The 27,453-nt window shown below is 39.6% G+C and overlaps 2 protein-coding genes across 2 annotated transcripts in view; both read right to left on the reverse strand.

The window, feature by feature from the left end:
• The window catches only part of SIVA1 (SIVA1, apoptosis-inducing factor), a 4,712-nt gene extending 4,264 nt beyond the window's left edge, over positions 1-448 (reverse strand). The window contains exon 1 of the mRNA XM_009328287.1: positions 400-448. Coding sequence (XP_009326562.1) covers positions 400-448 — 49 coding nt within the window. The remainder of the gene's footprint in view (positions 1-399) is intronic.
• Positions 449-9,333: 8,885 nt separating this feature from the next.
• The window catches only part of ADSSL1 (adenylosuccinate synthase like 1), a 32,549-nt gene continuing 14,429 nt past the window's right edge, over positions 9,334-27,453 (reverse strand). Inside the window, exons 2-13 of the mRNA XM_009328299.1 lie at positions 25,919-26,021; positions 24,402-24,464; positions 23,567-23,617; positions 23,157-23,223; positions 21,883-21,990; positions 21,436-21,517; positions 20,343-20,469; positions 18,969-19,123; positions 17,652-17,776; positions 15,553-15,650; positions 14,232-14,381; positions 9,334-12,718 (exon numbers count right to left, since the gene is read on the reverse strand). Coding sequence (XP_009326574.1) covers positions 12,666-12,718; positions 14,232-14,381; positions 15,553-15,650; positions 17,652-17,776; positions 18,969-19,123; positions 20,343-20,469; positions 21,436-21,517; positions 21,883-21,990; positions 23,157-23,223; positions 23,567-23,617; positions 24,402-24,464; positions 25,919-26,021 — 1,182 coding nt within the window. The 3' untranslated portion in view covers positions 9,334-12,665. The remainder of the gene's footprint in view (positions 12,719-14,231; positions 14,382-15,552; positions 15,651-17,651; positions 17,777-18,968; positions 19,124-20,342; positions 20,470-21,435; positions 21,518-21,882; positions 21,991-23,156; positions 23,224-23,566; positions 23,618-24,401; positions 24,465-25,918; positions 26,022-27,453) is intronic.

Consider the following 27,453-nt stretch of genomic DNA (forward strand, 5'->3'; position numbering starts at 1 on the left):
GTCGTCTCCTCCGGTCCTTGGTGTAAAGGACCCGGCAGGACAAAGCGAAGCAAGGCTTTGAAACTCGGGACTGCCAATTTTTGAAACTCGGGACTTTGAAACTCGGGACTGCCAATAACGCTTTCCCCGTTAGCGTTTTGGACTCGTCTTTCTGCAAGTCCTGCGGGCTACGTTTGTGTTCGGGCTCAAGTCGTTCTTCCCAAAACTTAAACCGCCTGCCAAAGTTTTAGCTAAATGCTGTAGAGCCAGCGAAAATGTGCACAAGTGCAAGAATTGACTCTTTCTGAAACCAAGAAGGAGGCTGGAGGACCTCCGGCTGGCCGGGGCGCTCCCCAGCGCCCGCTAACCCCAAGAGCGGATTCACCCCTCGTGGCAGTCCGTGGGGTTTCAGGGACTGACCCTCGGCGTCACTTAACTCGCGGAGCTCCCTGAGACTTTCAGCCGTCATTGTGTGACAGGGAATTACTGCAATTAATTCCCTATGTATAGGTACGCTGCCTATAGCAGTCTAGGTATCATTTAATGGATTAAAAGCATCACGTTCAATTCCAAGTAGCGGCCAGTCTGGTCACTATGTATATTTCGAAAAGACATTGTTTTCCTCAGGGCAAACAAGACCTTTAAAACCGGTGTTGGTGTTCCTGGCACGATATTTTGTGTCATTTGAAGAACCTAATCAGTCACGACAGTTGTATTTCTTCCAGAGAGGTTTCTGAATTCAAACCTTCACCTATGTGCGCTAGGATTCTGGACGAAATCACAACCAAGTATAGGGGTGATTTTTCCATCAGTGAACACCAAAACCATGCTTGCACTGCCTGCTGACCTGCTGTTAGGTTGCAGGTACAACCACACTGATTTCATGCAGGTTAATGTGATTTTTTTTTTTTCCCTGTAGAGCTGATCAGCCCAGCCTTGCGGTCTGTGGAGTGGAAGCTGCAGTGGTAATGCACAGTAATTCACAAAAATCCCTTCTGAGCTGGAAGGAACCTGCCACGCTTTCTTTAGCTGTGAAGATTTCTACTTTGGCTTTTTCTACGTGCTCTAAGATGTTCAGCAGACAATTTTCCACCGCACACTGGAAACTCATGGTCTCTTCTTTCTCTCTAAGGAAATTTCTTCGTAAATATTCATTAGATACACACTGATGTCCCTGAAGCTCTCTGGGGAATAGGGAGCCCCGTCAGGATAGAGGGCAGCAGATCACACGTGTTTCATTAAGATGGCATAGGGCAAGTGTGAATGGAACTCGGCTGTCTGAGAACTGGGTGAAATACAAAGAAAAACAGTTAGACGTGCTGTTCTGCTTGTGAAGAAGGAGTGCTCTGAAACCCTGACCTCAGAATATGAAGCAGATTTGAAAGTGAGCGGCGTCTGCTGCAGCAGTGCTGCTGGTGCTGTCACTAAAGGGTAAATTTAAGGGCACTTTCCCTGAGGGCTGATTACATTTGACACACGCCACCCCCACCCCACTGCAGGGCAGATGTAGAAATCTTCTGTTGCAGCTATCTGAGTCGGCCTCAGGTGGAGACATCTCTTAATTGCTTTGCAAGCCTCAACCTTAACAACATCTGTTACTGATCAGTTATTTCCTCTTTGTGAGCTGTGAAGGCAAAGTAATTCTGCTTGGTCTGTATCAACACACCTTAGCACCCCACAGGGAGGGAATGGGTTCATCTGCCAGTCTGTTGACTTGTTACCCGATAGAATGATTCTGAGTGTTTTGTTAGTTTTGTAGCAGTAAGCCTCGAGGAAGATCCACTGGTGATTTGGAAGCAGAAGAAAGGCTGAGATCTGATCTGGCAAAGCTTGCTGGCATTGAGCATTCATGAAAATTAATGCTGACAATTTCCTAGGTTAGTTAATGAGACTGTGTGCTACGTTATGCAGCTTCTGAATATGAAAAAGCAACCCGAACAAATCCCAAACCACTAATGGTAATTGTGAAATATGGTGATTTTGATTTATCCTTGAAAATGTGTTTGTGAAAGAAAGACAGCCTTTTTCTTGCTACTTTGCTTCTCCTGTGCCTGTGTGAATATTACAGACAAATTGCCTGGTTGATAGCTTTGTCACTTACAGAACAAAGAAAAATTGCATTTCATTTTTTTCCCATAGTTTCCATTTCCAGTAAGCAAACTTAAAGAGCAAACTGGACTGGACTACGCTTGCTAAGTCTGTGTCTCCTAATATTCTATTTCTACAGGTGCTTCAAGAAAGTCAGGGCAGACACAGAAGGACCCTGGTCATAGTTCACCTTCACCGCTTCCAGCAGTTTAGCGTTCAGAAATTTTCTGAGCCGAAATGTCCATCTGGATCTTAATGTTTAATAGTTGTCAGTAGGCCCACGCTTCATTCATTTGTCCAGTCCCCTTCTTAAAAATATGTTATCCTTCTCTTTGAAATCGGGAGTTTCCTTAACAATTCCTCTCAGTTTGTACTGATATAAAAAGAGTGTGTTTTGGCCAACTTGCTCGTTCTTTTCTAATGTCTTAATGTAAAAGGGTGAAAGCAATATTCCGGAAATTCTTTTAAGCTGAATATACATTACAGTAGCTGATGTAGTTGGCCGGGCGCCAGCACGCAGCCTGTGTTAAGTCGGCCGGCGTATCGGGATGCACGCGTATCCTCTGTTAGGGCTGAAGTAAAGCACAGCGCCCCACGCGCTCAGTCCCACTGCACTCTTCTTTCTGTGCTCTGCAATATGGATTCGAAGATAAAAAAAATCCTCCTTGAATAAACCTGGTTTTACTAGAATGGCTCAGGGCCGCTTCCTTTCTTCTGTACCCTTTTCTTTTCGTACCGTATCGTAGCACGTCAGCCTTAACAGACAACATGTTTACAACTCGGATGAAAGGGCTACACCCAGCTCAGACGTTATCTGTTCACAAGTGCATGTCGTTTTACTATGACTCGTTAGCAACAGAGTTCATGCCCTCATCTTGATGAGTTGGTTCGCGCATCAAAAAATGTTTGATAAGCCAGTGATGTGCAGGATTAAGGGCTGGCTCTTGAGGTATGCTGCTGTCAAGCCAAGGTTCTGCCATCTTGGAATGGCAGCCAGTACTCGCTCTTAAATTAGCATGGCATGGTTGAATTTCATAGCATGTTACTATTCTGCCAGCTCTGAGGTACGCCAGTTCTGCTCAGTAGATCAAAACACTCGAAGGTCCCACTCACGCTAGAGGGCACTCTCAAGACTATAAATTGTTCTTGCTGTTGCGAAGATGTTACTGTTCCGCCGACAGCAATGTGTGGGGTTTACAAAGGGGCTGCTTTCTCCCGGGTTTTTCTCACGGTTGTTGTTCCTGGCCTTTCCACTTGTGTGCCTTCATTTCTTATTTCCTCTTATTTTGCCTTTCTAGATTATTTTAATCTATCAAGAAAAAAAAAAAACAACTGAGCTCCGACGGTGATAACTGCCATTACTGACCTAACGTGGTGCCACGGTGTTCTGGTTTCTTCCTCTGCAGGCAACAACATTTTTCATTTAATACGAGGTGGTTGTCCTAAGAATTCTTTAAATCTGTGTCCAAACGGTGCTATTCCATTATTCTATATGGATTTACCTGGGAGAGGCTACGGGCACCCCTGCCCTTTCACTAGTCCCACGCAGTACAAAACATCCTCTCCCTCACACGGCATGGGAAGGGCTGGGCAAAACCTTCCATCCTCCACATTGCAGCTGCATCAGCCCTGGTCTTGTTAGTTGTTGGGGAAATAAGTCCTTGCTTTGAGACAGCTTTGCGTGTTGCGCCTCGCAAGCTCGCCTTTATCCACTCCCTAAAGCAGCCGTTTAGCTGGAAAAACCCAGGGTACGTCCATTCAGCTTGAAGGGGCCATGTCAGCGCATGCTGGCGAAGAACCTGGCTCTCGGCCCTCACCATGTCTAACAAACGATTCCCCAGCAGCAGCCCACTAAGTGCATTTAGTTCAAATATGTGTGGCTGTATTGTCAATCCTGGATAGAGGAGAACTCTGTCCAGAAAACAGAAGCTGCACAGAGTCAAAGCGAGTCCCCCAGCGCTGCCAGGGTAACGTGCCACAGCTACAGGGACCATCACTAGGGCTAATGTGGAAATTTTCTCCGTTACCGCCTTTTTGGTTGAAATCTGTTTACACTGGGAAGTCTTGAAGGCACTCATTCTACCTCTTTGCTCTCTGCTGAGCAGTTCCCATGAGTGGCGTGATATAAGCTATAAAAGTAATGTTCAGCCCTAGGCCTACCATCCAGGGTGCCAGTTAATAGAATGAGACTTTTTTGTGCCGCTGGCATGTTTCCCCTGGATGGAAATCATCAATACGTTTAGTGTAGGGCTCCGACTTCCATCAGTACCAGCTTTGGTATTTTAATTATGTAGTCTGGTGCAAATCAATCTCTAATAGACAAAATGTCTTATCCCATTTGTAATGCCTTAACTGGCTAACATCTTTTATTTCTTCCACTTGACCTTTTTCATGTATATTAAAATGCCTTATAACTTATTCTATATATTTATGCTCAGTACGTTCCTGCCATGTATATGCATTCATCTTTTTTTTTTTTTTTTTTTTTTTTTTTTTTTTTTTTTTTTTTTTTTTTTTTTTTTTTTTTTTTTTTTTTTTTTTTTTTTTTTTTTTTTTTTTTTTTCCCCCTTGCATGAGTTCCCCCTTGCATGAGAATTTCAGAGAAGATACTGGTGTGACACAATCGTATCTTCTTTTCTTCTATTGTATCCGTCCTGTCTGCACGATTTGGAAGATCTCCAGATTGATGGTGAAGGTGTTCAGTATTGCCTCTGTTGCGAATACCGATTCTTTATCACTACCTAAACTCCAGGAAGGCCTACCTATATATACCAATATATCACCACTGAAACTGGTGCAAATACAAAACTGTAATATTGGCATTGAATAACTGACTGAATAACAGAGGAGAGTAGCCTGACATTCCTCCTAGCTCTTCAAAATTCACAGCTCTCCAGTGTTCATCCCAGACACCGGTCATTCTTCTGGCCAAGTTCAGCACCCAGCACATGAGCTTGCTGCTGTTTTATTCCAACTTCAGTTCTTCCGGCAAAGTTGGAGATACTTCTTTGTCCAGCCCCCTATTTATTTCAGTACCCAACATAAGCAAGCAGAGATCACGGAAGGTATATTCTTATTTTTTCTGCAGAATGTATGTACTTAAAATCAGTGGACCAAATCCTCAGGAAATGGGTTTGATGTCTTAGTTACCTTTTCCAGTAATCTTCTTTAGAAGCTATAGATAGAAACTTAGTGCTGTTCCAGAATGGCAAGGCAAAACTTTTCTGAACTTACTCAGTAAATGTCTTCGAACTATATTTTATCTCACATAGACGTGATTACGGCCCCATTGGTACAGATACAAACTGCATTCCTGAATTCTGAAAGAATGGGTCTATGCAATTGCAAGGCAGGAAGAAATGCTTCCGATAATCTTTCACGTTGAGAGTGGTATTGTATTATCTGCGAACTGAAAATACAGTACATTTAAAGGAGGCAGTGAAAAAATTATGCTGACAACCAGAGGGTTAATAGTCTAGGCTCAGTAGTCTGCAAGACTTCAGCAATGTTTTAAAGGAAAGGTTCGCTAAAAACATGGAAGTAAATGCAAAATGGGATAAAATGCAAAATGGACTTAAAAAAACAGATGACCTCTGACTGACTTATCTTTCTTGAATAATAGCTGATTTTATGGACAAGGGAAATGCAGTGGCTATAATCTATTTAGACTTCATTAAGCATTTGATACAGAAACATACAGGGAATAATTAGTTATTAGGGATTAGTATAAAGTGAACGAAGAACTGGATAAGGGGAGATGGAATGGCTGACGTTCAAAAGCTGTGTCTGTATTAGCGAGCAGTGCAGCCCTACAGGAACAAATATGCAAAGTAGTTGGTGCTCAGGACCCAATATCCACACTGTAGGTGGAGGGTTGCTTCTGACCAGCTCGTCTGGTCCCATGGACTGAACTCTGGAGCACAGCAGGGCCACTGCCAGAGAGCATGTCTTGTTGAGTTTCATCTGAAATGAACCCAGTTTCCACGCTGACTCTACTCCATAGTGCAAACCAAAGCATGGAACAGTGGTAACAGTCATTGCAGAGCAGGATGAAGCCACCACAAGGGCATAGCCTCGATGGCTGGAACAACTGAAGCTGAAGAAAATTGGAGTACAAAATGCAAAGTTCAAAATCTGCCTATTTTTGATGCTATAGGATGCTAACCAAGCAGTAAAGTTGTAACCATAGTCCTGACGTACATGTAACTGTGCACTGGGACCATAGCTAGTCTTACCTGGAGCAAGGCAGATTCTTGAAAAAAGAATGTCACATCGTCTCCCCAGTTCTCCTTTTCTTCTTCACCCATTTACTAAGGACACAAAACATGCCGTTACAATGGATGCCAGTGGACATTTTTAGCATGAATCGGCGGTACTACTCACCAGCGTGAGTAACGGGAAACACGTTCCCCTCCATCTGCTGGCCATTATCCCCCTGGTATAGCCCAGCAGGCCGTTTGCTTTATTCAAGATGCAAGTGCACCGTTGGCTTATATTCACCCTGGCATCTGCTGTAAACCTCAGGTCCTTTTTGGCAGAGCTGCTCCTCAGCCAGGTGCTTCCCAGTCTGTACTGAGACAGGGGGAACCCTGCGCTTCTTCCTGAGCTTCGTGAGCCTTCCGTTGCCCAGTCCTCAAGCTTCTCAAGGTCTTTGCCATTTGTTGTCAGCCACTCCTGAATTCAGGACTCATCAAAGGACAGGTTTCATTCATGGCAGAGCGCTGCACTATTTTAAGAATCTCAATGGAAACGTAATTCTAAATACAATAGGTTTGTAACTGGGAGTTTCCTCTTCAGAAGCAAAGAACACCATGAAATACCTTGTTATGACAGCGACTGGTAATACGCTGTATTGACCAAGTTTGTCAGTTTGTCGGGCTCACCAAAGGTTGGCTCCAGCACCTCCCTTTACAGGCCAGCCGGGCTTCCACAAACCTCAGCGGCAAACACCGTTTCCACACATTTGAAGAATTAGGCCCAGTTAGCATTAAAAGTTCTGTCTGATAAAAGGGAAGATGAAGATGCATGCTGCCGCCTCTGCTCTAAGGGCACATATACCTGACTGTATTCTGTGGTCCTTAAGAAACACGTCTCCAGTGCTTCTGCCCAGGGTATTTTAAGGATTTCAGCAACAACCCAAACTGTCTGAAGTACTCAGCCGCTTATCAAGCACTGTGAAGGTATCTCCCGAAACCTAACACGGTTGCCTGAGGCACTATTTACAGGCCTGTAATGTAAACTCTGGTGTATGTATTCAACTTCTAAAAGGTAACGCCTGTCAAAGGGAGGGTACGTTATCTCAAGACTGCAAAAACATTCAAATACGAGTGTTATTTTTTTCCTGACAAAGACATTTCCTTGCCAAAGACATTTTTGTAGACTGTTAAAATTTGTACTGTTTCCAACCACTGAAAATGCAGCTGCTGGCCCAAATTTTCTACATTAAAGGAAGCTATAAAGTGTATGTGTTTACAGAAGATCTTTTTCCTGTTTTTTCTTGTTGGGTTTTTTTTCTTACAATCTCATAGGCTGGTGGGCAAATATTTAATGCACAGTCTGTACTCCAGAAATGTACAGATATTAATAACACATGAAGCTATTTTAGAACAACTAATTTCCTGCAAGTGTATGAGAGATTAAAAGGCAAAGCCTTGAAATCCTTATTTAGACTTGACTTCTTTAATGCCTCACTCTGTGGCCGACATTTACATGGACGATTTTTTACTTTAAATTTGAGCAATATGTAAGGGTTCAGCCAGCCCCATCCAAGAGTAAAAGGTGTGCCTTACCAAAGCTCCTTGGTGATGGACCTGTGATTTGGGAAGGAAAGAACCCGTTTTCTTACCTCCCTGAAGCAGGCTGTACGACACCAGTTCGCACACACCATGAATCCCATGCAGTCCTGTGATGGCCGAGCAGGCTCCACGCCTCAGGCACCCTCCTTTTCATTGGCAACACGGATCTAATAAAGGCATGAAACCAGCACTAACAGACTCACTTAAATTAGTAGCCGACAAATCCACAGGCTACTCCCTTGATACAGCGCCTACACCACAAACGGGGACCTCTTCTAAGGATAAGATGGTTGGAGCTGGATTTTCTTCCTTGCCCGATTCCTAGCTAAAAGGGTGATGGCAGCTATTCCTTTTTGCAAACAACCAGCACTTGAAACCAGCTCTCTGATGGATATGAAATGTTACTGTAAAGAAAGCCGGGCCACTTTCACGAGGAGTAAGGAGTGGGCTAGAGCTCGGCCCCACGTAAAGTATTACTCGAAGAGGGTAGGGACAGGAAAGTCATCTATTAATTGCAGCTCTCCAGAGGCAAGATGGTCACATTGTTCCCATTTTTACTGGGCTGGGAGGGAGGAAACAAGATAGACAGTCTTAAGACTCAGGTCTCCAGCTGACAGACAGCAGATGGACCAGTAATAAACCAGAGCGTTTTCCCAGTGGGTAATTTCAGCAGAGAGAGACACCCTCAGTTTTGGGTTGGGTTTGTTTTTTTTTTCCCCCCCTCGGGCATTGCCCATCACGTGGAGTTAGATGAAACTGCTTCAGATGCTTCGGCTACCAAAGACCATTCGACGTGAATTTACATATATATATATAACTGATGTAAAGGAAATGAAGAAACATTAGTTAATTAGCAGAGCAGTTCTCATACAGCTCTCGGACACTGCCCTGAACTGTGTACTAACCCGCTGTCATTTACTGGACAGGTGACTCACCTGCTGTTCCAGACTTCCAAAATGGATGAGAAAAAGAGTGATTTCTAGAAAGGCTTCTGAAAGCCCTAACAGTACTTGTCTGAAGCCCTTCCACATTTTAGAGGTGATAATTATGTTATCTGAGCCAATATCTACCCTTCCTTTCTAGCACAGTGCTGTTGATAAAGAGCTATATGGAGTTCACGTCAGTTGCTCTGAGCCAGCTGGTATGGCAAAAACATTTTTGCGTCAATTAGGAAACGTTTTTTTCCTTCATAAAATCATTGTACACTCAGGTGAGCTAACTAAAGATGACTAACCATAAATCCCTGGTGGTACAGGTGGATCCCTGCTCAGTTTGTAAATGGGAAAGTGTGACAAAGTTTATAGAATATGTTAAAAAAAGGCCAGACGCCGAGAATCTGTAGATTGAAAGAAAATATCCATTCATTCAATAATGCTGCTAGTTATTTTTTAAAATCCATGAAATATTGAACCAGGTTTTTGTATGAAGTGTATTGTGTTAGAAAAAAAGAAGAGAGAAATAGAGACCAAGCACTGTTACTTTAAATTGCTTTTAATATGTCTTTCAGGACAAAATAAACAGGTGCGGATCCAAAATTCATCTGAAAAAATCTGCGTTGAGGTGTAAATATAGTTTGCACATTACTATGGAAATGCTTAGTTTTCTTTCCTTTTATAAAGTGCCTTATACCAGAACCGTAAGACCATATATAGCCAAATGAAAAATTACAAAAGCTTCAAAATCCTATACTGCATGTGTTAGGAAGCATACACCTGACTATGAAGGCCATATTGTACGGGTAAGTGTGAGAAAATATGTCAAATACATTAATGTGCATGAGTGAATCAGTAATTGCTACTTTTAAAAAACTATAATCTTTACCACAAATTATGCCATTTTGGCAGACGTTTACCCTTATTCTTCCAACCAGATAACTAACAGGATGATGCATCAACCAGTTTTAGTCATTATTACTGCATTTGGCTGGGGAGAAAGAAGAAATTAAATTCATCACAGTGATTGTTATTAAAATGAAATTCCAAACAATACAAAATAATACACAAGGGAAACAGCCAAAATGAAAACAAATTTACATAAAAATGTTCTTATTAAGCATTGTGTCACTCAGTAGATTAAAGAGCTTTGCGATAAAAGCCTGAACTTATTCACATTTAACTCAATGACAACACATGAAATTCAATAGGAGTAGAACTTTCATTTAAAAAATCCATGCTATGAAATGAAATGAAATGCATGATAGTATTTTTACAGTAACAGAGTAAGTCACGGGATAATTGCCTATTACATCATGCCCATCGACAATATCACTGGGTTTTTGATGAATCCTTGAATGCAAAGACAGGTGACGTGGATCTAACAGAGACTTAATGGAAAAATTACTTAATGGAAAATAAAAAGATTAGGTGAACAAGAGAAAGTAATCCTGTGAAAAATAAACAATAAAGGCTAATTTTTTCAATATGCCAAATACTTCATTTAGAGTTGCTCATTTAATCCAGTTATTCAGCACGCCGAGTGGCTTGTTAGTCATTGTGGACTTTGCCTATAAATCAACCAAAGCTTAAATATAGCGGCAACCTCCTAACACAAATGCAGTGATGAAGACGAGGCCAAGAAAAGGAACAGGTCTAGATCATCCAGTAGGCAAATGTCACAAGGTTAAGCCATGTGAAAACAAAACTTAATTACTGTAACTCCAAGCACCTTTATGCTTAAATGACCTCATATAAATGAGGCACATTCCACAGTGCTTGTAATAATTAGCATTTACCAAGCACCTTTCAGAAGTGCTTTGCAAACATTAAATAAGGTCAGAAATCTCATCGCTCATTCATTAGAACACCCATAAATTCGACGGGGAGAACGTCCTCATCAATGTCAGAGCAAGGACTGCAGGGCTCAACCCAACGACCTCCAAAAAACAGTTTAAAAGAGGTGAGGCAGTATTCCTAATTGCCATTTTACAGATTGCAAAATGGTAGCAAGGAGATTAAACAACTTGTCAAAGATTGACAAAGGAGTGTAGCTGAATTAAGGATTCACGGCTTTGGGCTCTTTTTTTTTTTCCCCCCCCAGAGATAAAAAGTATTTGATGGTGGCATAAAGCTACAGTCTGCGATGAACTGGAGCACGAAGGGACTGCACTGCAGCTGGAGGGTGTAAGAATTCTGCCCTACAAGCAGCAATACATCCGTAAACAGTTAAATTTAGTGCTTGCTGCGTGCTTGTACTGGTACTCTTGTAATTGCTTCTTGACACAACTGGGTTTGAACATTAACCGTTACTTAATATTGAGCGAGAAAAGACAAAGGGGATGAGTATCACACAAGATACTCCAGACAGGTTTTTCATTTTCCCCATCTCTGATGCAAAGAATGTCATCGCTTTGTATCCTTGGAGTTATCATCTCAGAAAAGGGTTATTTTCACACACTACATAATGGCATTACGGGGGTTGTGATGCCATTTCCACATTCCCAGCCCCTGGGAATGATACAAAAATATTGTTACAGCTCTCTGAGACATATATAGAAAAGGAACATGTACTCGGAAAATTCACCGTTAGGGAATAACTCCGTTTCTAGTGTATTCTTTTTCCTCTACAAGAGGTAGGCCTTTTTTGAGAGCTCTTTAAGTATAGCCATTATAAATTAGAAGATCCACAAAGAAATCCAAGTGTATTCTTGAAGATTCTGGGACCCCTCCACGGCTTCTACATGTCGCGACCCTGGCTGCCGCATGTCATCCCCTTCTATAAATAGGCATTGCATTTTGCTGAGGAAGGTCAAAATGCGTGAGGGGTGTAAATACTGCAGCAGTCATCATTAAGTCATGCATTGATTTATTCTTGGAAACCTAGGAGCTGTGGAAGCGAGTGTGCCTTACAGAGCTGCAAGTCTCAAGTTCCTCAATAAGTAACTACAGTAAAACTTTGGAAATTACAATCACTGCATTAGCAGGAAGAAATGTCTCAGGTTCACTGAGAAAACACAGTGTGCTGTCTCGGCTCCGCTCTCCCCGTGTGTTTTGTGCCCTGAGGACTCTCTTCCTTCCACCTTCACTCACTCCTTCCCTGCTGCATAAAACGAAGACTGCACATCCGACAGTCTCCACAGGGATTGTCTGTTAGTACACAGGATATTTGAAAGAATTATTAGACAGGTCAACTTTCTCCAGTTTGGCCCCTGTACAGATGTTATCTCAGTTACTAGAATAGGCTCTGTGATAAAAATACGTTAGCTGCTCTCCATTCATTTTAGTGGGCTATTAAAAAATCATTATATAAAAATTATAGGTAATTGTGTTTGCTTTGCTTTGTGCAGTCAAAAATACCTACCTAACTTCACTGTATTTTAGAAACTGAAAACCTGTATAATCTAACCAATTTACATACACGGTATCTGTCTTATTACTGCCAACCCAAATACATAGACATTTTAACATCTGAAGTTGAAGAACAAATCCAAGCTTCACAATTCTAAAGTTACCCAGTAACTACTGGAAAAGGCTTAATACTGGTTTCAGCAAGAAGAAATAACTCTATATGGATGTAAAATACTTCCAATAGTAACATGGCACAAATTAAAAAAAAAAAAATTCCTTATTTTGTTAAGAAACTTTTTTGATTTTTTTTTTTTATGATGGCCACCAAGGAGATTTTACACTGAATTTACTGAGAACTTAAAAGATAAATAAAATGTTACAATACAGAATATATGTTTTGTTTCTATTCAACTCCTAGAAGAACATGGTGGTTTTAAATAGCATCTCCATTTAAAGAGGAAGCAGTAAGGAACAGATGAACGCTAAATTGTGCTTCTTGTCACTGAAGTTTTTCATTTGTTTAGAATAGCTGGATCATCGACTCTCTTGATTTTCCAACTCCAACCCATTTAACTAGGGAGGAAAACACATCTATTAGAACAATTACTGAGAGTAAATATTAAAATCAGTGAATTGGAATAATTTTCACCTTTCGTCACGTTTCACTACAAACTGGTCAACTTTGTGCTGAAACACAATGCTAGGGAGTTTTACTGTCAAAAATCACTTTACTTCTGCTGCGTTACCAGACATTGCACATAGAAGTGTATTGCACAGTATATTGCACATAGAAGTGCAATATACTGAAGTTTGAAAACATGAAATAATTATACCATAAACACAAAGCACTGCAGATGGAAGGCCTAACAGAAGGTCAAGCATGTTTATTGCAGGTTTAACTGTCACTGTCTTGAGTGATAGGATGTCTAGCTAAATCCCTGCAGAAAGGAAGCAAGAGCTCTGCCAGAATGTGAAGTTTTCTTGATGTGGACCAGGAGATAGTGATGCACACATGCTATAATACTGTTAAATGTAAGGCTGCAATTAAAAACATTACCCAGTGTGAGCAGCCACCTCAAATACCATACTATAATTGTTCCACCACAGTTTTTATTGCCCATGGATACTATAGAACTGACTGTAGGTAGGTCATCTTTAGCCATTAAACCCACCAAGGCACCCTGCCTTCACACTGAGAACCAGAGGAATAAAGTAAGGGGAGTTTCATTTACACATCCCATCGCCCACACCTACGTCCATGACCACACACGAGCCATCCACCGAGTTTCAGGCTCTGCTGTCAGATGCTTCCTAATCCATGAACAATACTGGAATTGCCACAGTTGCAATTAGCTCACACTTCCCAAATGTGACCTTTGAGGCACTTTATGGAAAACAAAAGCACACACGCCAGCTTTCTAAGTTTGCTACTGTGGAAATTCCCTTTCAAACGCCACCGTTCATGCCACACCTAGCTCTTGGCACCTCTAGAGCTCTAGCAATTAGATTTGAAAAAAACTGGATGGCTTAACCTTTGGAGACGGATCATGTTAAGAGTCTCATTTTTCCAAAGGGGCAGAACTGGGCTAAACAATCTTGTATGTGTTATGCAGCACATCTCCTTATATGGGTAAGTATGGAAGAGAGGGAAAAAAAAAAAAGAAGAAAAGAAAAAAGAGAAGCCTGTGTTCAAACAGGGATGCACTGCAGGAAGTAAAGTGAAAGAAGAGATTAGTAAAGGGAGAACATTAGACTAACTACGCACTGAAGCATGGTGCAGAGATCCCTAAGTTTTCACTGACAGAAGGCAGCAGTTTGCCAAGAACAATACACGTTTATCTTTCCTCTGGTTAAATCCTTTTCAGCAGCAGCTTGGAGCTCTCTGCAACACTGCAGACCTGCCGCAGAACACCATCCTTTGCTGCTTCTTGGCAAGCTGTCGTTTACCATCATCAGCCCAACCACAGGTACTTCCATTGCCTCCTGCCCGAATCAAGCCACTCCCTGACTCACGAATTGAGCGCTTTTACAGAGCTGTTCCCGTCTGCTCTGGCGTCCTCATGTGTACATCTACAGAAAGATTTACCTGGCACTCCAACATGGTTCTCCACACAGCGGATGTAATTCTGGGCCTTGGGTGGGAGGTCCTCCCATTTTCGTGCACCAGTCGTGTCAGTCTTCCACCCAGGCATTGTTTCATACTCTACTTCCACCTTCTGTAGTATCTCCTGATTAGCTGCGGGAGAACAATTTTTATCACAGTTGATTTTAGCTGCTCCACCTTAAAAGAACACACCTATGGTTCTTGACCAACAAAGTCTTTTGACAACATTTAAAATCTGATAAATAAAAAACCCCCAGTGTTTCTACTGGTTGGTTAATTAATTTATTCTTAATTTAGATTAATTTCTGTTACTTAGGAAGATAACTGATTCAAGAGGATCCAGTAATCCAGTTTCCTCTTGTCAAAACCTTAGGATGCACTCTATGTTGTCAGAAGACTACAGTAGTATTTTTAAGGAAACAAATTATTTGAAGTTTACAGTAGTTCCACTTTTTGGTTCAGATTTGCACATAATAAAATAGAAGTCCTCCTGTAGACAAGGCACGACTTCCTCAAAAATTTTTACCTTTGTGGAACACGGTTAAATCAGGCTTGCTAAAAACTTAGACGTTTGCAAGCCTTTCCCCGTTGGAATTCTCACTGTGCAACTGTCCACAGCCAGGAACTACCACCAGTGGTGGGAAAGTTGGCTGCTGCCAGCCCTCCCCGTGCCTCCAGAATCCCCCATCTCAACAGAACAAACCCCTCACCTTGGCATACACTGTCACAGGTATCTCAAAAACATCATTAATGTATGAAAATTACACATTGTTACATCTTAAAAGTTTTAACATGAAGCATATTCATGAGGCAATGTATATTTTTATTAACCACAATGTTGTTGCTGATAATTACAGTTATATGATGGTAGCCCATAAGCAGCTTTATTCTGCTTGTATCCGTCTCATTTTTGCACAGCTTAAGCACTGATTTTATTTTTACTTAACTTCATTAAAGGCTATTGCCAATGATACACAGTCACTGACTTGCACCTTGCTGACTTTCAGACCCCTTGTGTTGTCAGTAAAAAAATCTAATGGGACAAGACATAGAGGCCCTAACACAAGATTTTATTTGCTCTAAACTTCTTGTCGTCATACATACAGACAGATGCAACGTGACTAGAAAATGCTAATATACTGATACAGTAGTCTTTATACTGATATCACAGTTCTGCAAATTTCTACAGAAGGTCTAGCAAGAAAGAAATCAAGCCTGATTTTAAAAAGCAAACAGCCTTTCCCAACAGGTATGACTTACAGGCAGGAAAGAGAAAAACGAACATAGATATTTAAAAACATACCTGGAAAATATGGAATTCTTTTTCCACCCAATTTGTAAGCAACGCCAATTTTAATCTCATCAAGGACATCAAGAATATCCAGTTTTGTTAATGCCAAACTGTACAGAAAAACACGGGTTAGAGTTACACACACGATGAATCTCCTCTTTAATACTTTCCACCTGCCTTTTTTTTTTTCTTTCTAGTTTTGTATTCACAAACCCAGCTCAGGCAACCCAGCAAGCAGAAATACACAAATATATTAAACTATGAACACTGTTAATTGAATTCATGCCTCTCGGATGAATACATGACTGAGTTACTAAGACACATTTCCAAACACTTGGCTGCTCACACAGGTGCACAGTGTTCAGTTCAGCGCATGAAAACGCAAGGTGACTATGTAAAGTGGCACTTACTGGACTTGGTTTGGGTGTGTATGACGGCATGTCGCTTTACGTCACTACTAGTGATTATTTCTGTTATTCCTACTGATTCACAACAACTATAAGACAGACTTATTTACTCAATTACACCTTTAAAACAGACTTCACAAGCATAATCTGGCTACTAAAATCACATATACAGTTCAGTAGGAAACATCCCAGCCTGAATTTCAGTGCCCGGGCTGGGCTATCAGGGGTGTCAGTCTAATGAACCTTTTTCATCTTTTGAATGAACGCTCTGGAACACAAAAATGGAACCTCAAGAAGACACCGTAGCATTCACTGATCAGAATAAAACTGCATTTTAAAACTAGTCAAATTCTCTAGAAACAATATGCCAGACCTTGCTTGCTAAAAATATGAGTAGCTAAGGATTTAGACAGGTATGTGCATAATAGTCCCCGCTATATGTGCTCAGTAAGTATACAATGAATGCAATGATTAAATTAAAAGACCTTTTGGGAAAGAAGCATCATAGAGAGAGTTCTTCAACTTTTTTGAAGTTTTTATCTCCCCATGTTTTTTAACTGTCACAGTTACCAGAGATGACATAGTTGTGTTGATAGAAGTGCAGTAATTGCATAGAACTGAAAGGGAAGGAAACATAACGCCTTCCTAATACTATTTCCACATAAACTAGAGCTGTGTAAGTTAAAGTAAAATATAAATCCAAGTAAACGAAGTATTTTAAAAACCCTTCTGATAAATTAATGAACAAAGATCATTGTTTCTTTGTAACATCAGTAGCACAAACAATATCAAGTTACGTCTCAGTTTATAAGATATTAAAATGCCTGGGGTCACGTGTTTGCATATATGAACAAGTTTGCCTGAATGCATGAGTAAGTCTACACTTTATATGAACAAAACTGTAATGAAACTTTTGCAACTTTTTCTGAAAATACAGATCGGTAATTAGTTATAAATTAATGGCTTGTGATAGTTAGCATTTTAGCATTAGGCATAAGCTAGATTGATGGCATTATGGTCTTCAACAGTTCTTTTAAACAGCCACTTTTCCTTTAAAATGCCAATTTAATATATATTTTGAATTACAAAATAATTTATCAACCAAGTAAGTCGCTCAGTCCCAAAGCAAATAAAAGTCAGCCCACTAAAAGCAGAATTTATAATACAATATTAGACTACATCTTTGTAAATAAAGGAACCTGTCAGGACCGGAGTGAAAGCTGTGCCAGTTGCCGTACACTTTGTGTCACCCCCCTTATTTCACTTCAAGAGGTAGTGGTTCCAAATGATGCAGAATTGGTCCTACAAGTATGATCCACTAGAGTCAACCAAAGCTCAAAACTAGCAGGTTTGAGATCACAACATAAGTCAGTATGAAAGCACTGGATCAAGAACAGTAGAGCAAACTGTTAGAAAACTGATACATTGATCCAATCCACATTGGCCATCTGATGTAAGTGAAGGGAAAACACGTATTGAAAACAACACTGCTATGATGTTGTAAAATCACTTGCTTTGAAAAAAAAAAGTCAAAGGAATTAGATGATTAATAGCATTAAGACAATTCTCAGTTGCCCATTGTGAATTATTTAATTGCTTAAAATGTAACACTTTACTGGACTTATATTAATGTTACCTACATATTTATTCTGCGAAGCACAAAATTATCACTTCCAAATGTAGCGCAAAATCTGTGATGCTTACGCAGTGAATCCGTTGATCATATGAGCATATTTCAAAATGACAAGATCTAACCAGCCACAGCGTCTCTTTCTGCCTGTAGTTACTCCCCATTCGTGGCCACGGGACTGTAAAAGATCTCCAATTTCCTAAAGGAAGACAGAAAGAATGCTGATGGTATTCCACTGAAAAATAGCAGGAAAACAAATATAAACAAATGTAGACAAATACCAAGAAAAATATAGTTGTTCAATTCCAAGGCTTTTTTGTAGAGGAAAAAAAAAAGGCAAAAAATAATTAAGTTTTATTAGGAGGGAACTAAGGTGGAGAATAAAGCCCCTCATGCACAGGATTTTTGTGCTTCAATCACTAGCACTTCCAAAATACTTATTTAATATGACTATTTCATGTTCCAAGAAGACACTTTTCTTCCTTCTTCATCTGATACAAAGATTTCCTTGACAATTCAGCCCTGTTTTTAATTTTGTTTGTGTTTACTTCCTTCCTCTGGTCTTTTGGCATCTATTGTTTTGGGGGGCAAGAGTGTAAATGCTTGGGACAAGATCAATGCTTGTACAATGTCTAGGTCAACAGACTCCTTGACCATGCCTAGGGCTCCTAGGTTCTACCACAGTATGAGACTGCCAACTGTTCCCTTCGGGCTGGCAGCGTTTAGAACGTTAAAAATGAAGAAGAAAGAAACTTTACGCTCATGATTCATAAAACTAAAGGATATCACCAATTCATTTGGGCCATTAGAGAAAGGATTTTAGTGACTAAATCCTTAAATTAGATTTGGATCACTGACCTAGAGATTGCTGTGTGCATAGCTCATAATCAATACCCTAAGCTTTCTAGTTTCTTGATAATGAAAATACAATAGGCAGTTTAAAAGAATCAAAATCTCTCCCCTTCTTTTTATTGATCAATTTGTGCATGACTGGCTGACACACACACACCACATTTATTCTATAAATCACGCAGAACACAGGCTGTTAAGCACAGAAGCTGTATCTTGTTATTTAAGCGTTCCTGTGACGCACTGACAGTTCCAGTCTACAACAAACTCTCGCCATTGAAATGCACCCAACGATACTACATAAAATGATGAAATTTGTTTTGACATCATTCATTACAACAGAAGCGTGGTCACTGTAATATAACATCATCATACTTGTGTTTCTCTTCTCTGAAGAAAAATACCTTAATTCTCCTCTCTTCTTGAGTGCGATTGCTTGGCATTATTATGGTGCTTATTTATCATTGGCATACCCTTACCCCATTCCATTGACCTTATTTTTTGGCAACTGTATATATTGCAATTTGTAACATTAAACCTACATTAATCTGCTCAGTGGGGAAGGCTCCAATTCCCACCCGAGTAGTATACGCCTTCACCACACCGTACACATCACCGACATGCTGGGGAGGAACACCAAGCCCGGTGCATACACCACCTATGGTGCAGTTCGATGAAGTCACGAAAGGATACGTGCCTGTCAGAAAAACACAACAGCACAACCCTGTTTCAGCAGTGATACGAAACAAAGACCGATTTTCCTTTACGAGTTGAAAGATTTTCACCTGTATGTTTGGCTTTAAAGCTAAACTGAAATAGCAGCCAAAGAGCGGGGCAAATTCTTCTGACTACATGTCCCCATTTTGCTTTTAAGAGAACAAATTAAGCTGTTCTTCCCCAAATTGCTTCCTCCTGTAGTGAATAATACGTGTTTAGATTTCTAAAGCTCCACAGAAACCCCTCAAAATGAAGGATCTTTTCCACTCAAATAGCTGACTTATCCTGGCAATTTGTATGAGCATATTATTAGTGAGCAAGAAGGTCACACAGACAAATAAGAAAACATACTACTTTCTTATACTTAAGGAGGTATCCAGTATGTGTGATCTGTTCCAGTGTGTAAGCTTTTCTGCATTCATCCTTTGCAACTTTCACTGAGGATTGCCCACAAGGGAGAAAGTTAAAAGCATCTCAGCACTACTACCATGAGGCACTGGATCTATTACAGGATGCTGCTGCTGTGTAAAGCTTTTTTCACTGTCCTGTGGATCACAGAAAGTATTTCCGCAACATCCACAGAGAACCTGGTGTAAAGGTCACAGTCTGACATTCCCAGTGCTCTACACAAGTAGCTCTGAGTACCTGCAGCAAATTTTCTAAGTCTTAAGAGGTTATTCATGATCTCTACACTGTGACTCTGGATTGGAGCATCTCTCCAGTTCCTCATTTCATCTTCATGGAGACCTAAGTGGTTTAATTAGACTTTTGGTAAGAGAGTGGAGCAGAGATCAACTGAAGAAGCTAGACTTACAGGTTATCTCCATCAGTTTAATCCTCCCTCCACTGCAGAGGAATTATCTCAGCAGCACTGCAATGGCTGCTTGGAATGTATGGCAATGTGCACACACATTTAGAAGTAATAAAGACAAGAATATCTGGAGTGAAATTTCAACTCCACCGGAATAAACTTCAGTAAAAATCAATATTTAAACCCTAAGCACTTAATCCTGTTAATGATACAGTCTCTGGATTACTGTGCTTTACTTTTGGGAGATCTGTTCCTATTAAAGGAAAGGCTATTTTGTTTTTCTATTTTCCTGCTGTTAGCAAAGCTGATATAAACACAAACCAAAATAAAACTCATCAAAATAAAACTAACCTCTTAGGAGCAAAATTGAATTTAGAATTTAACTTACCAAAGTCAATATCAAGTAATGCTGCATTGGCTCCTTCAACAAGAATCTTCTTTGGGGAGCCATGAAGAGCTTCGTACATAAAATACACGCCATCTCGAACCATGGGTCTTATTTTTTCAGCATATCCCTGCAAATTCAAGTAGAAATGTCAGCTTCCCCATACAATGGCTGGAAGCAGGGAACACTGTGTTCACTTTTGAAACATGAAACATACAGATAACCCTAACACGCCAGCTCCAACTACCTGAAAAATACAACCATTAGCTTATACTCTGTTGAAAACAAATCAATGTATTGAACAACTCACGTAAGAAAACATGACTTGTTATGGCATTAGAATGCCATAATTTCTGTACCATTTCTATTCACAGAAATGTTGTATACCTACCTGATTTTGTTGATATAGTCTCTATATAGTGTGTCTATAGTCTAGACACACTGAGAGTGGGACTTAGAAATAGCGCAAGCTCCAAAAGAAAAAAAAAATCACTACTCATGAATATTAAAAAATATCTTTAAAGGTAGGGTGTCAGCTCTGAACAAGTACCAGATGAAACTTGGGAAAGGTAAGAGATTTTTTTAGCATCCTCTGTTCTTGCATATTCACAAAAGAAGATGTTTCACCAGTGGCTCTTCTGAATTTATTTATAAAAAGACATTTTTCTTGTAATACCAGGATCTTGAAACACCGCTTCCACAAACAATTCTTCAGTAAGCACGGAAGTCTCTCAGACAGACCAGATCAGTCATGGCTGGAGACTGCTAACTGCAAGTGTCGCCCTGCATTCTCTTGGCTACTTTAATACAACAGCTATTTTATGTCAAAAAAGTAAAATATTATAGGAGAATTAAATCATCCACAAAATTTATTTTAATGCCCACAAAAAGAGAACATTCTATTATAAAGCATAGCTACTGCTCATTGAAAGGTTTTATAATAATGAAGATATGCATTTTTCATTTAAATGAATTAGTTTAATAAGTAGTAGTTCTGGTACACTTAATTTTTACTTTTTTAATTAAAATAAATATTACTGTTTTCTTCTATACTTTCTCTGAAACTGAACAAATATTACAAGTGTTAAATCCTTACCTTTAGCTTTTTCAATTGTCCTTCTATATCTATTTCCAGTGTGGGAAACATTGACTTGTATTGTTGTGCCAGATTTTTAAATCTGTAAAATATTGAAATCATATCTATGAAGAACGCTCTTTAAGTTACTGTTCATAGAACCTTTGGCAAGAACTCAGCATATATTATACACAGTATATACTGAGAGCTATAGGGAGAAAATACCCAGAACTTCGATACCTCAACCAGTGCATTTCCCAATGTACAAAATTACATTTTAAATTACAAGAAAAATCTGTGAAGTACAGGAAACACACACACACATTCTTTCCAGTCTTCTTCTCCTAGACAATTCATATACATATTTAAAATTCAGACACATATTTAAAAACATCTCCTTAAAAGCAAATCTGTCAGCCAAAATGTATGACACTCTAACATAATATCTAGAAATGAAAATAGTTGTACCTTGAAGAAAATTCATCAAAGTCAGAAAGGAGGTCACAAATTCGAAGGCCTGTTCGTGCAGCTTTGGAAGAATACGTTGGTCCAATCCCCTTCTTTGTTGTGCCAATACTAATTAAAAAGAAACCCCCCAAACATGTATAAATATATGCAACAATATGCTGTATGCTAAGTAATTTTGTTAAAGCTCTTCAATATACCATATACTGGGCACAAGATCCGAGACATAAAAAAAAGACTGAAGTTCTGTAATAATAATTATACAGCAACTTTCATGCTTCAGTGGATTTGCAGAAATATTGCTGATATTCATGGTATGCAGGAAAGCATTAAGCCTTGAGTCTGGCTGAGGCAAGCTTAGTTGAAACTATGTGTGTATATACCTATATTATACAGTAATAATGGTTACCATACTATCCTGTGGTACTACTACATTCCTTACCACAAACAATAGGAAAGAAATGGTCATTTTCACATTTTCACAGTTGCAGCACTGTCTATAGTTGTAAACAACCACCAGTTCTGTGAGCGATCAAACTGGTTTCCTATGGCTTTGGCATTATTCATACCATCACTGTCCCTATGAGCTGTTGCTGCAGCCTTTACCTTGTTGAGGACAAAAATGAAACTGTTTCCCTACCCACGTGCCTATTTTCATGTGCGTTTTAGAAATACAGTAATTTCGAGATCTTTATTTGTATGTTAAGTTTGGCTGAAATTGTCCAGTGGGATCAAAAACTAATGGACTAACAGAGAGAAAAATACAGTGTGTTCAGATAAACCTTTGTTCTTTCAGAAACCAGAATAACGAAGTATGAATAGTTAACACACCGTGCTGAAGTGTAAGATTAAAATTAAAATAGAAACTAACATCTCCATGAAGTATAAGTGAATATACAATAAATGATTACAAGTGTGGAACCTAATCACACCAACACTTCAGACCCGATTCAAAAGAGCATCACTAGTCTGATATCAAACTGGGTTGGAAACACCATTTTAATGGAAATGGGTTTTGAGGATTTGGTAGGAATTTCAAAATGTCTCTATACGTTGTAGAGAACTGGAAAGTGGAAATATGTAATAATTCATACCCTGCCTTTTCAGTAACACCTCAGAGTTTGTTCACTAACATAAGCAGGAGCAGAACAGAGTCACAGAATTAGTAACATCAGCAAGGCTCTTTAGAGATACATTGCATTTCTGTTTTCCAAAATTACACCAATTTTGCAAATTTGCGTAATGATTAATGAAATGAAGGTGCTGAAAATATTTACTTTTTTCCTTCTTGTGCTTGACGTTGCACTTCCTGGAGCCCATCTACTGCTTGGTGAAAGTCAAACACTGCAATGGAAAATCAAATGGACATAGTGGGAGACCAAAGGAGATAAACACTCTTTAAATCACAGACAACTCTGATTTCAAGACAAAGCGCCTTTGTTATCATTGATAGTGCGCAGGCCTCCTCCTGTGAAAACGGAGAGAGTATTCCTTAAACGTTGTGAAAACATGTAAAACATCTCACTCTTTAGTGGATACAAATTCCATTATGATGCTTCAGATACGCAACACACAAAGAAGCCATATTAGATCAAAGACATGACTGCTCTGTGGAGTAACAATGTAGTTTAGCACCATGAGCTAAGCAATCATTTGTGAGTTTTTTCCCCCTTCAGTCATCACTTACCTATATGTGCTCTATCTGATATAATCAGTCTTTTCTCCCAATCTTTTAAACCTGTCAGAAGATATAAAGAAAAGTAGGATTTCAGCTGCGCTGATTGGTCAAACTTTGAGATTTGCTTTTAGTTTTTCTGTGTCTTTCTTCTAGTTTATATAGCTTCTTGTTAAGAAGACTGTAGACAAAATGGATAAAACGTAAGTGAATATCAAATATCAGCAATGTTTTCGTTAACAAACTTCTCATTTTTTACTTTTTAGCTTTCTCATTTTGGTATGGACAAAGATACTCACTTCTTTGTAATGTCAGAAAGCTGTGGCTTACATGCAATTCTTAGTTTAAGCAAAGATTCTTGTTTAACTCGTTATACAATAAATCACTTAAACTCCATTTGTGCCTCAGAAAATAGAGAATTCATATGTATAGAATCATAAAACAATTTGAGATGTAAGGGACCTTAGAAGGTCATCTGGTCCAAAGTCTCACTCAAAGCAAAACAAACAGAGTTTATACTTGGGCACAGAAATGGGGACACAGAAACTGTGGGTTAAATCATCTCAGTTTAAGGTCAAAGGGAGCTTTGCCACACACTTTAAGATTTTATTTTCTATCTCATGTGGCATCAAATGCCATAAAACTCCCTGAAAAGCCATGAAAAGATTGCTTCTGAAAATCTGTCTGAAGACTACAACACAATTCAACATTTGAAATACTGTTTTCCTCATTATTTAAAATGCAGAATGTTACTGCACTGAATATTTATGGTCAGAAACAAAGGCTTAAAAAAACCCTCAACCTGGTTGCCAATATAAAGAAAGGTTAAAAATTACTCGATACAAACCTTTCTTTTCATTCTTTTCAGCTTCTTCAAACAGGCCTGGTAAATGTATAACCACTCCATTACCTGTGGGAACATAAATGATTTATTTTAAAGCAAGAAATAAAATACTCGTTCTTAGGATGTAAGGCATGTAAACACTTGCTGTCTGAAATTTGATTTAAAAAGTAAGACTAAGTTTCTCACATTTCTCACAAAGTGATCTTGAGAACTTTTTGGATAAATCCTCATTTTGGGTAAGCAGCTACAAGCCTGCTAAAATCAGAAAAACCCAGAGCTTGCTTGTTTCAGATGTGAATGCTGGGCCTGCTCCGAAGCCAGCTGAGGTAAGCGGATTCTTGTCTTTGTTTGTGGTGGACTTTGTACCACGACTTCAGCCTCAGTTGTTCACTGGTAAAAGCTCAAAGAAGTCCATGACCTTACAACACTGACAAGTCTGTGCGACGGTATTTAAATTTTCTTCAATATTCACGTATTTGTTTTAAACTCAACTCAAACTAATGCTGTAATACATTACCGATGCCTTCTCCCTGCTTTTGAGCGACAATATAAATTCCACAACCAATACAGAGCATTACTGACAAGACGTGGAGGATTACTGATGTAGTGGGCTGGAAACAGCTGCTGCTTCCTTCTTGGGAACAGCAGAAATATCTGCAAGAGCCTGTCTCAGCCTAAATTTAGGATAACTTAAGTTATAGTCTTTACTAACTGACGAGGGAGTAAAGTGGAAAGCAAGACGGTACGCCATATTTAGCGGAGAGAAAAAATACGTTTCATATATTTCAATCATCCATTTGGAAATTATCAAATGGAACAAAACTACAGCTACAGTTCCGTGACTCACTAAAACTTACACTCATTTCTTGCACAGCCAGTATGTATTTTTTCTGTAAGAAAGAATCGTAATTTTGGACAAGTAAAAGGCTTAAGTTTGCCCACCACTCAAATATGAGTTTAATGTCCAGTAAGCAATGAAAACTTTTTTATGATGCCATTTGCATCGAATATCTTTATAGTGAAATACAACATCACCTTAAGCAGGTGCTAAGGTGAACAAAAAGGAGACTGGATGATGACCTTCCAAGCAGAGCCCCGTATCCTGAGGTCTATTTCTGGAAAGTCAGTGAAGAGATGCCAGAGAGAAATTATATTATTTATTTAGCCTCAGTGCTGGGTTTTGTGTCCTCAAAGAACAGCGTTTACATTTCTGAAAGTATAAAAGGAGTCTTCAAGTAGACGGTGGGATCCAAACTTGTACCATAAAGTATAAGAAAGAGCAACATGATGGTAAGATGGGGTTCTTACTTTCAGTTTTCTAGTAACAGACACTAAACTGACACTGAACATAGAATAACTCATGTTAAAGCAGCAGTGAAATAAAAGACAAACAGCTGAAGCTAAAACAAATCTGACTGACAGTCACCTATAGGTTTTTCTTTGCTTGCTACTATAAACTATGGTTGCAGCTACCCACCATGTAATGTTATTTTATTTAGTAAGTTCCAAAATTGTCTTACCAATAAAAGAAATTGCCTTTGGATTAATGATGCCACTAGGAAATAGGTGAAAATCATATTCTTTCCCATCAACAACCACAGTATGGCCTGCGTTATTCCCACCCTGCAACAGAAAGAAACACCAGAAGATTAATGGTCTTATACCACCGCTCTCAACTCTCAGCAGATTTGATAACATCATCTTTTCTTTATTTACACATTCACGTCTAGATCACTGCTTTCTCCACCTTATAGTTTCTTGAGATGCTGTAGTACTGTAAAAAGGGCTCAGACCGGACAATTAGGGGGCTGAAGGATTTCAGTAGGACTGTGTAGAATTAGGAAGCAGAATGATATCACAGAGTCAAGGCAGGACTGGGGCAAAGCAAGAGTAAATGTGGGAGCGGTGGCAGAAGCTAGAAGAGAACCGATGCTTTCTGGGAACAAAACTGGACTGAACTACCACCCATGGAATCCCGCCTCTGACATGCCTAGACAAGCCCGTCCTTTTTGGGCATCTTCTCTGCATGGTCATTTCTTTAGAGTTAAGCCTACAATGCCCACTATTTCCTTTTGAATGGAAGCTCTTCCTGCCTGCCCACCCGCAAACAGCTACTGCTTCCCTTGGTGTCCAAGATGGAAGGTCTGCATAGAGTTGGGAGCATGTGCAGTCTTTGCAGCTTCACAGAGTCTCCCTGTCAAGGGATGATCTTCCCAGTTAACACCACCGCACCTTTACGGAGTCTACTACAATTCATACCTTACACAACCATCTACCAGATCTGAGAATGGAAGCTGGTATTTTCCTCAAGAAACTGATTTTTCCCAAAAGGCTTTAGAAGAGGATGAGGAGACAACAACAAACTTGGGAAGAGGTGGGTAAATCAAGGTCACGAGTTGATTTGAACTGAAGCAGCAAAGTTTTGAAAATTAAAGGCCCAGTTTTCTCGACGGTCTTAATGTTTGTTGCTGTTCTGTGGTGATATAACTTTTTCTCATACTGGTAAGGTTGGGAAATCTGACTGCTTGTCTGCTCTGATGCTTAGAGGCCTTCCATTTTCCAAAATGATGACAAATCTTCGTGGATTTGCTATGAGGTCTGAATGATGTAAAAGTGTCTGGAATGAGGGCATCTACTGGAAGGAGAACTGAGACTGTGACTGGTAATTTGCAAATAATGAAGAGTGTTGGCTGAATGAGTGGAGTTGTTACGTGAAAACTCTGAGAAAGAAGTTGTTTATAACAATTAATATAACACACGTTCTTCCAGAGTTTCATTTACTTGCTTGCCCATTTGTTTGCATGTAATACACAGGAAAACAGCAACTGACACTCCTTTCAAAATGTAGATATACACTGAAACACAACATTAAAAAAATAAAAGATACAGGTTATAAAAAAATTCAAGTTCTTTTTTAAGCAGTGGGATGGAGGGAAACATTAAGAAATATGCTTTTAAATACAACAAAAGTAATTCTCATGTTTTGGAAGACGTGAGCTCAACAACGAAGTTTAAAAAGATAACCTGCTAAAGGAGAGCTGAGTATGAGTGGTAA

This window comes from Pygoscelis adeliae, unplaced genomic scaffold (assembly GCF_000699105.1).
Source record: "Pygoscelis adeliae isolate BGI_AS28 unplaced genomic scaffold, ASM69910v1 Scaffold130, whole genome shotgun sequence".
NCBI lineage: Eukaryota > Metazoa > Chordata > Aves > Sphenisciformes > Spheniscidae > Pygoscelis > Pygoscelis adeliae.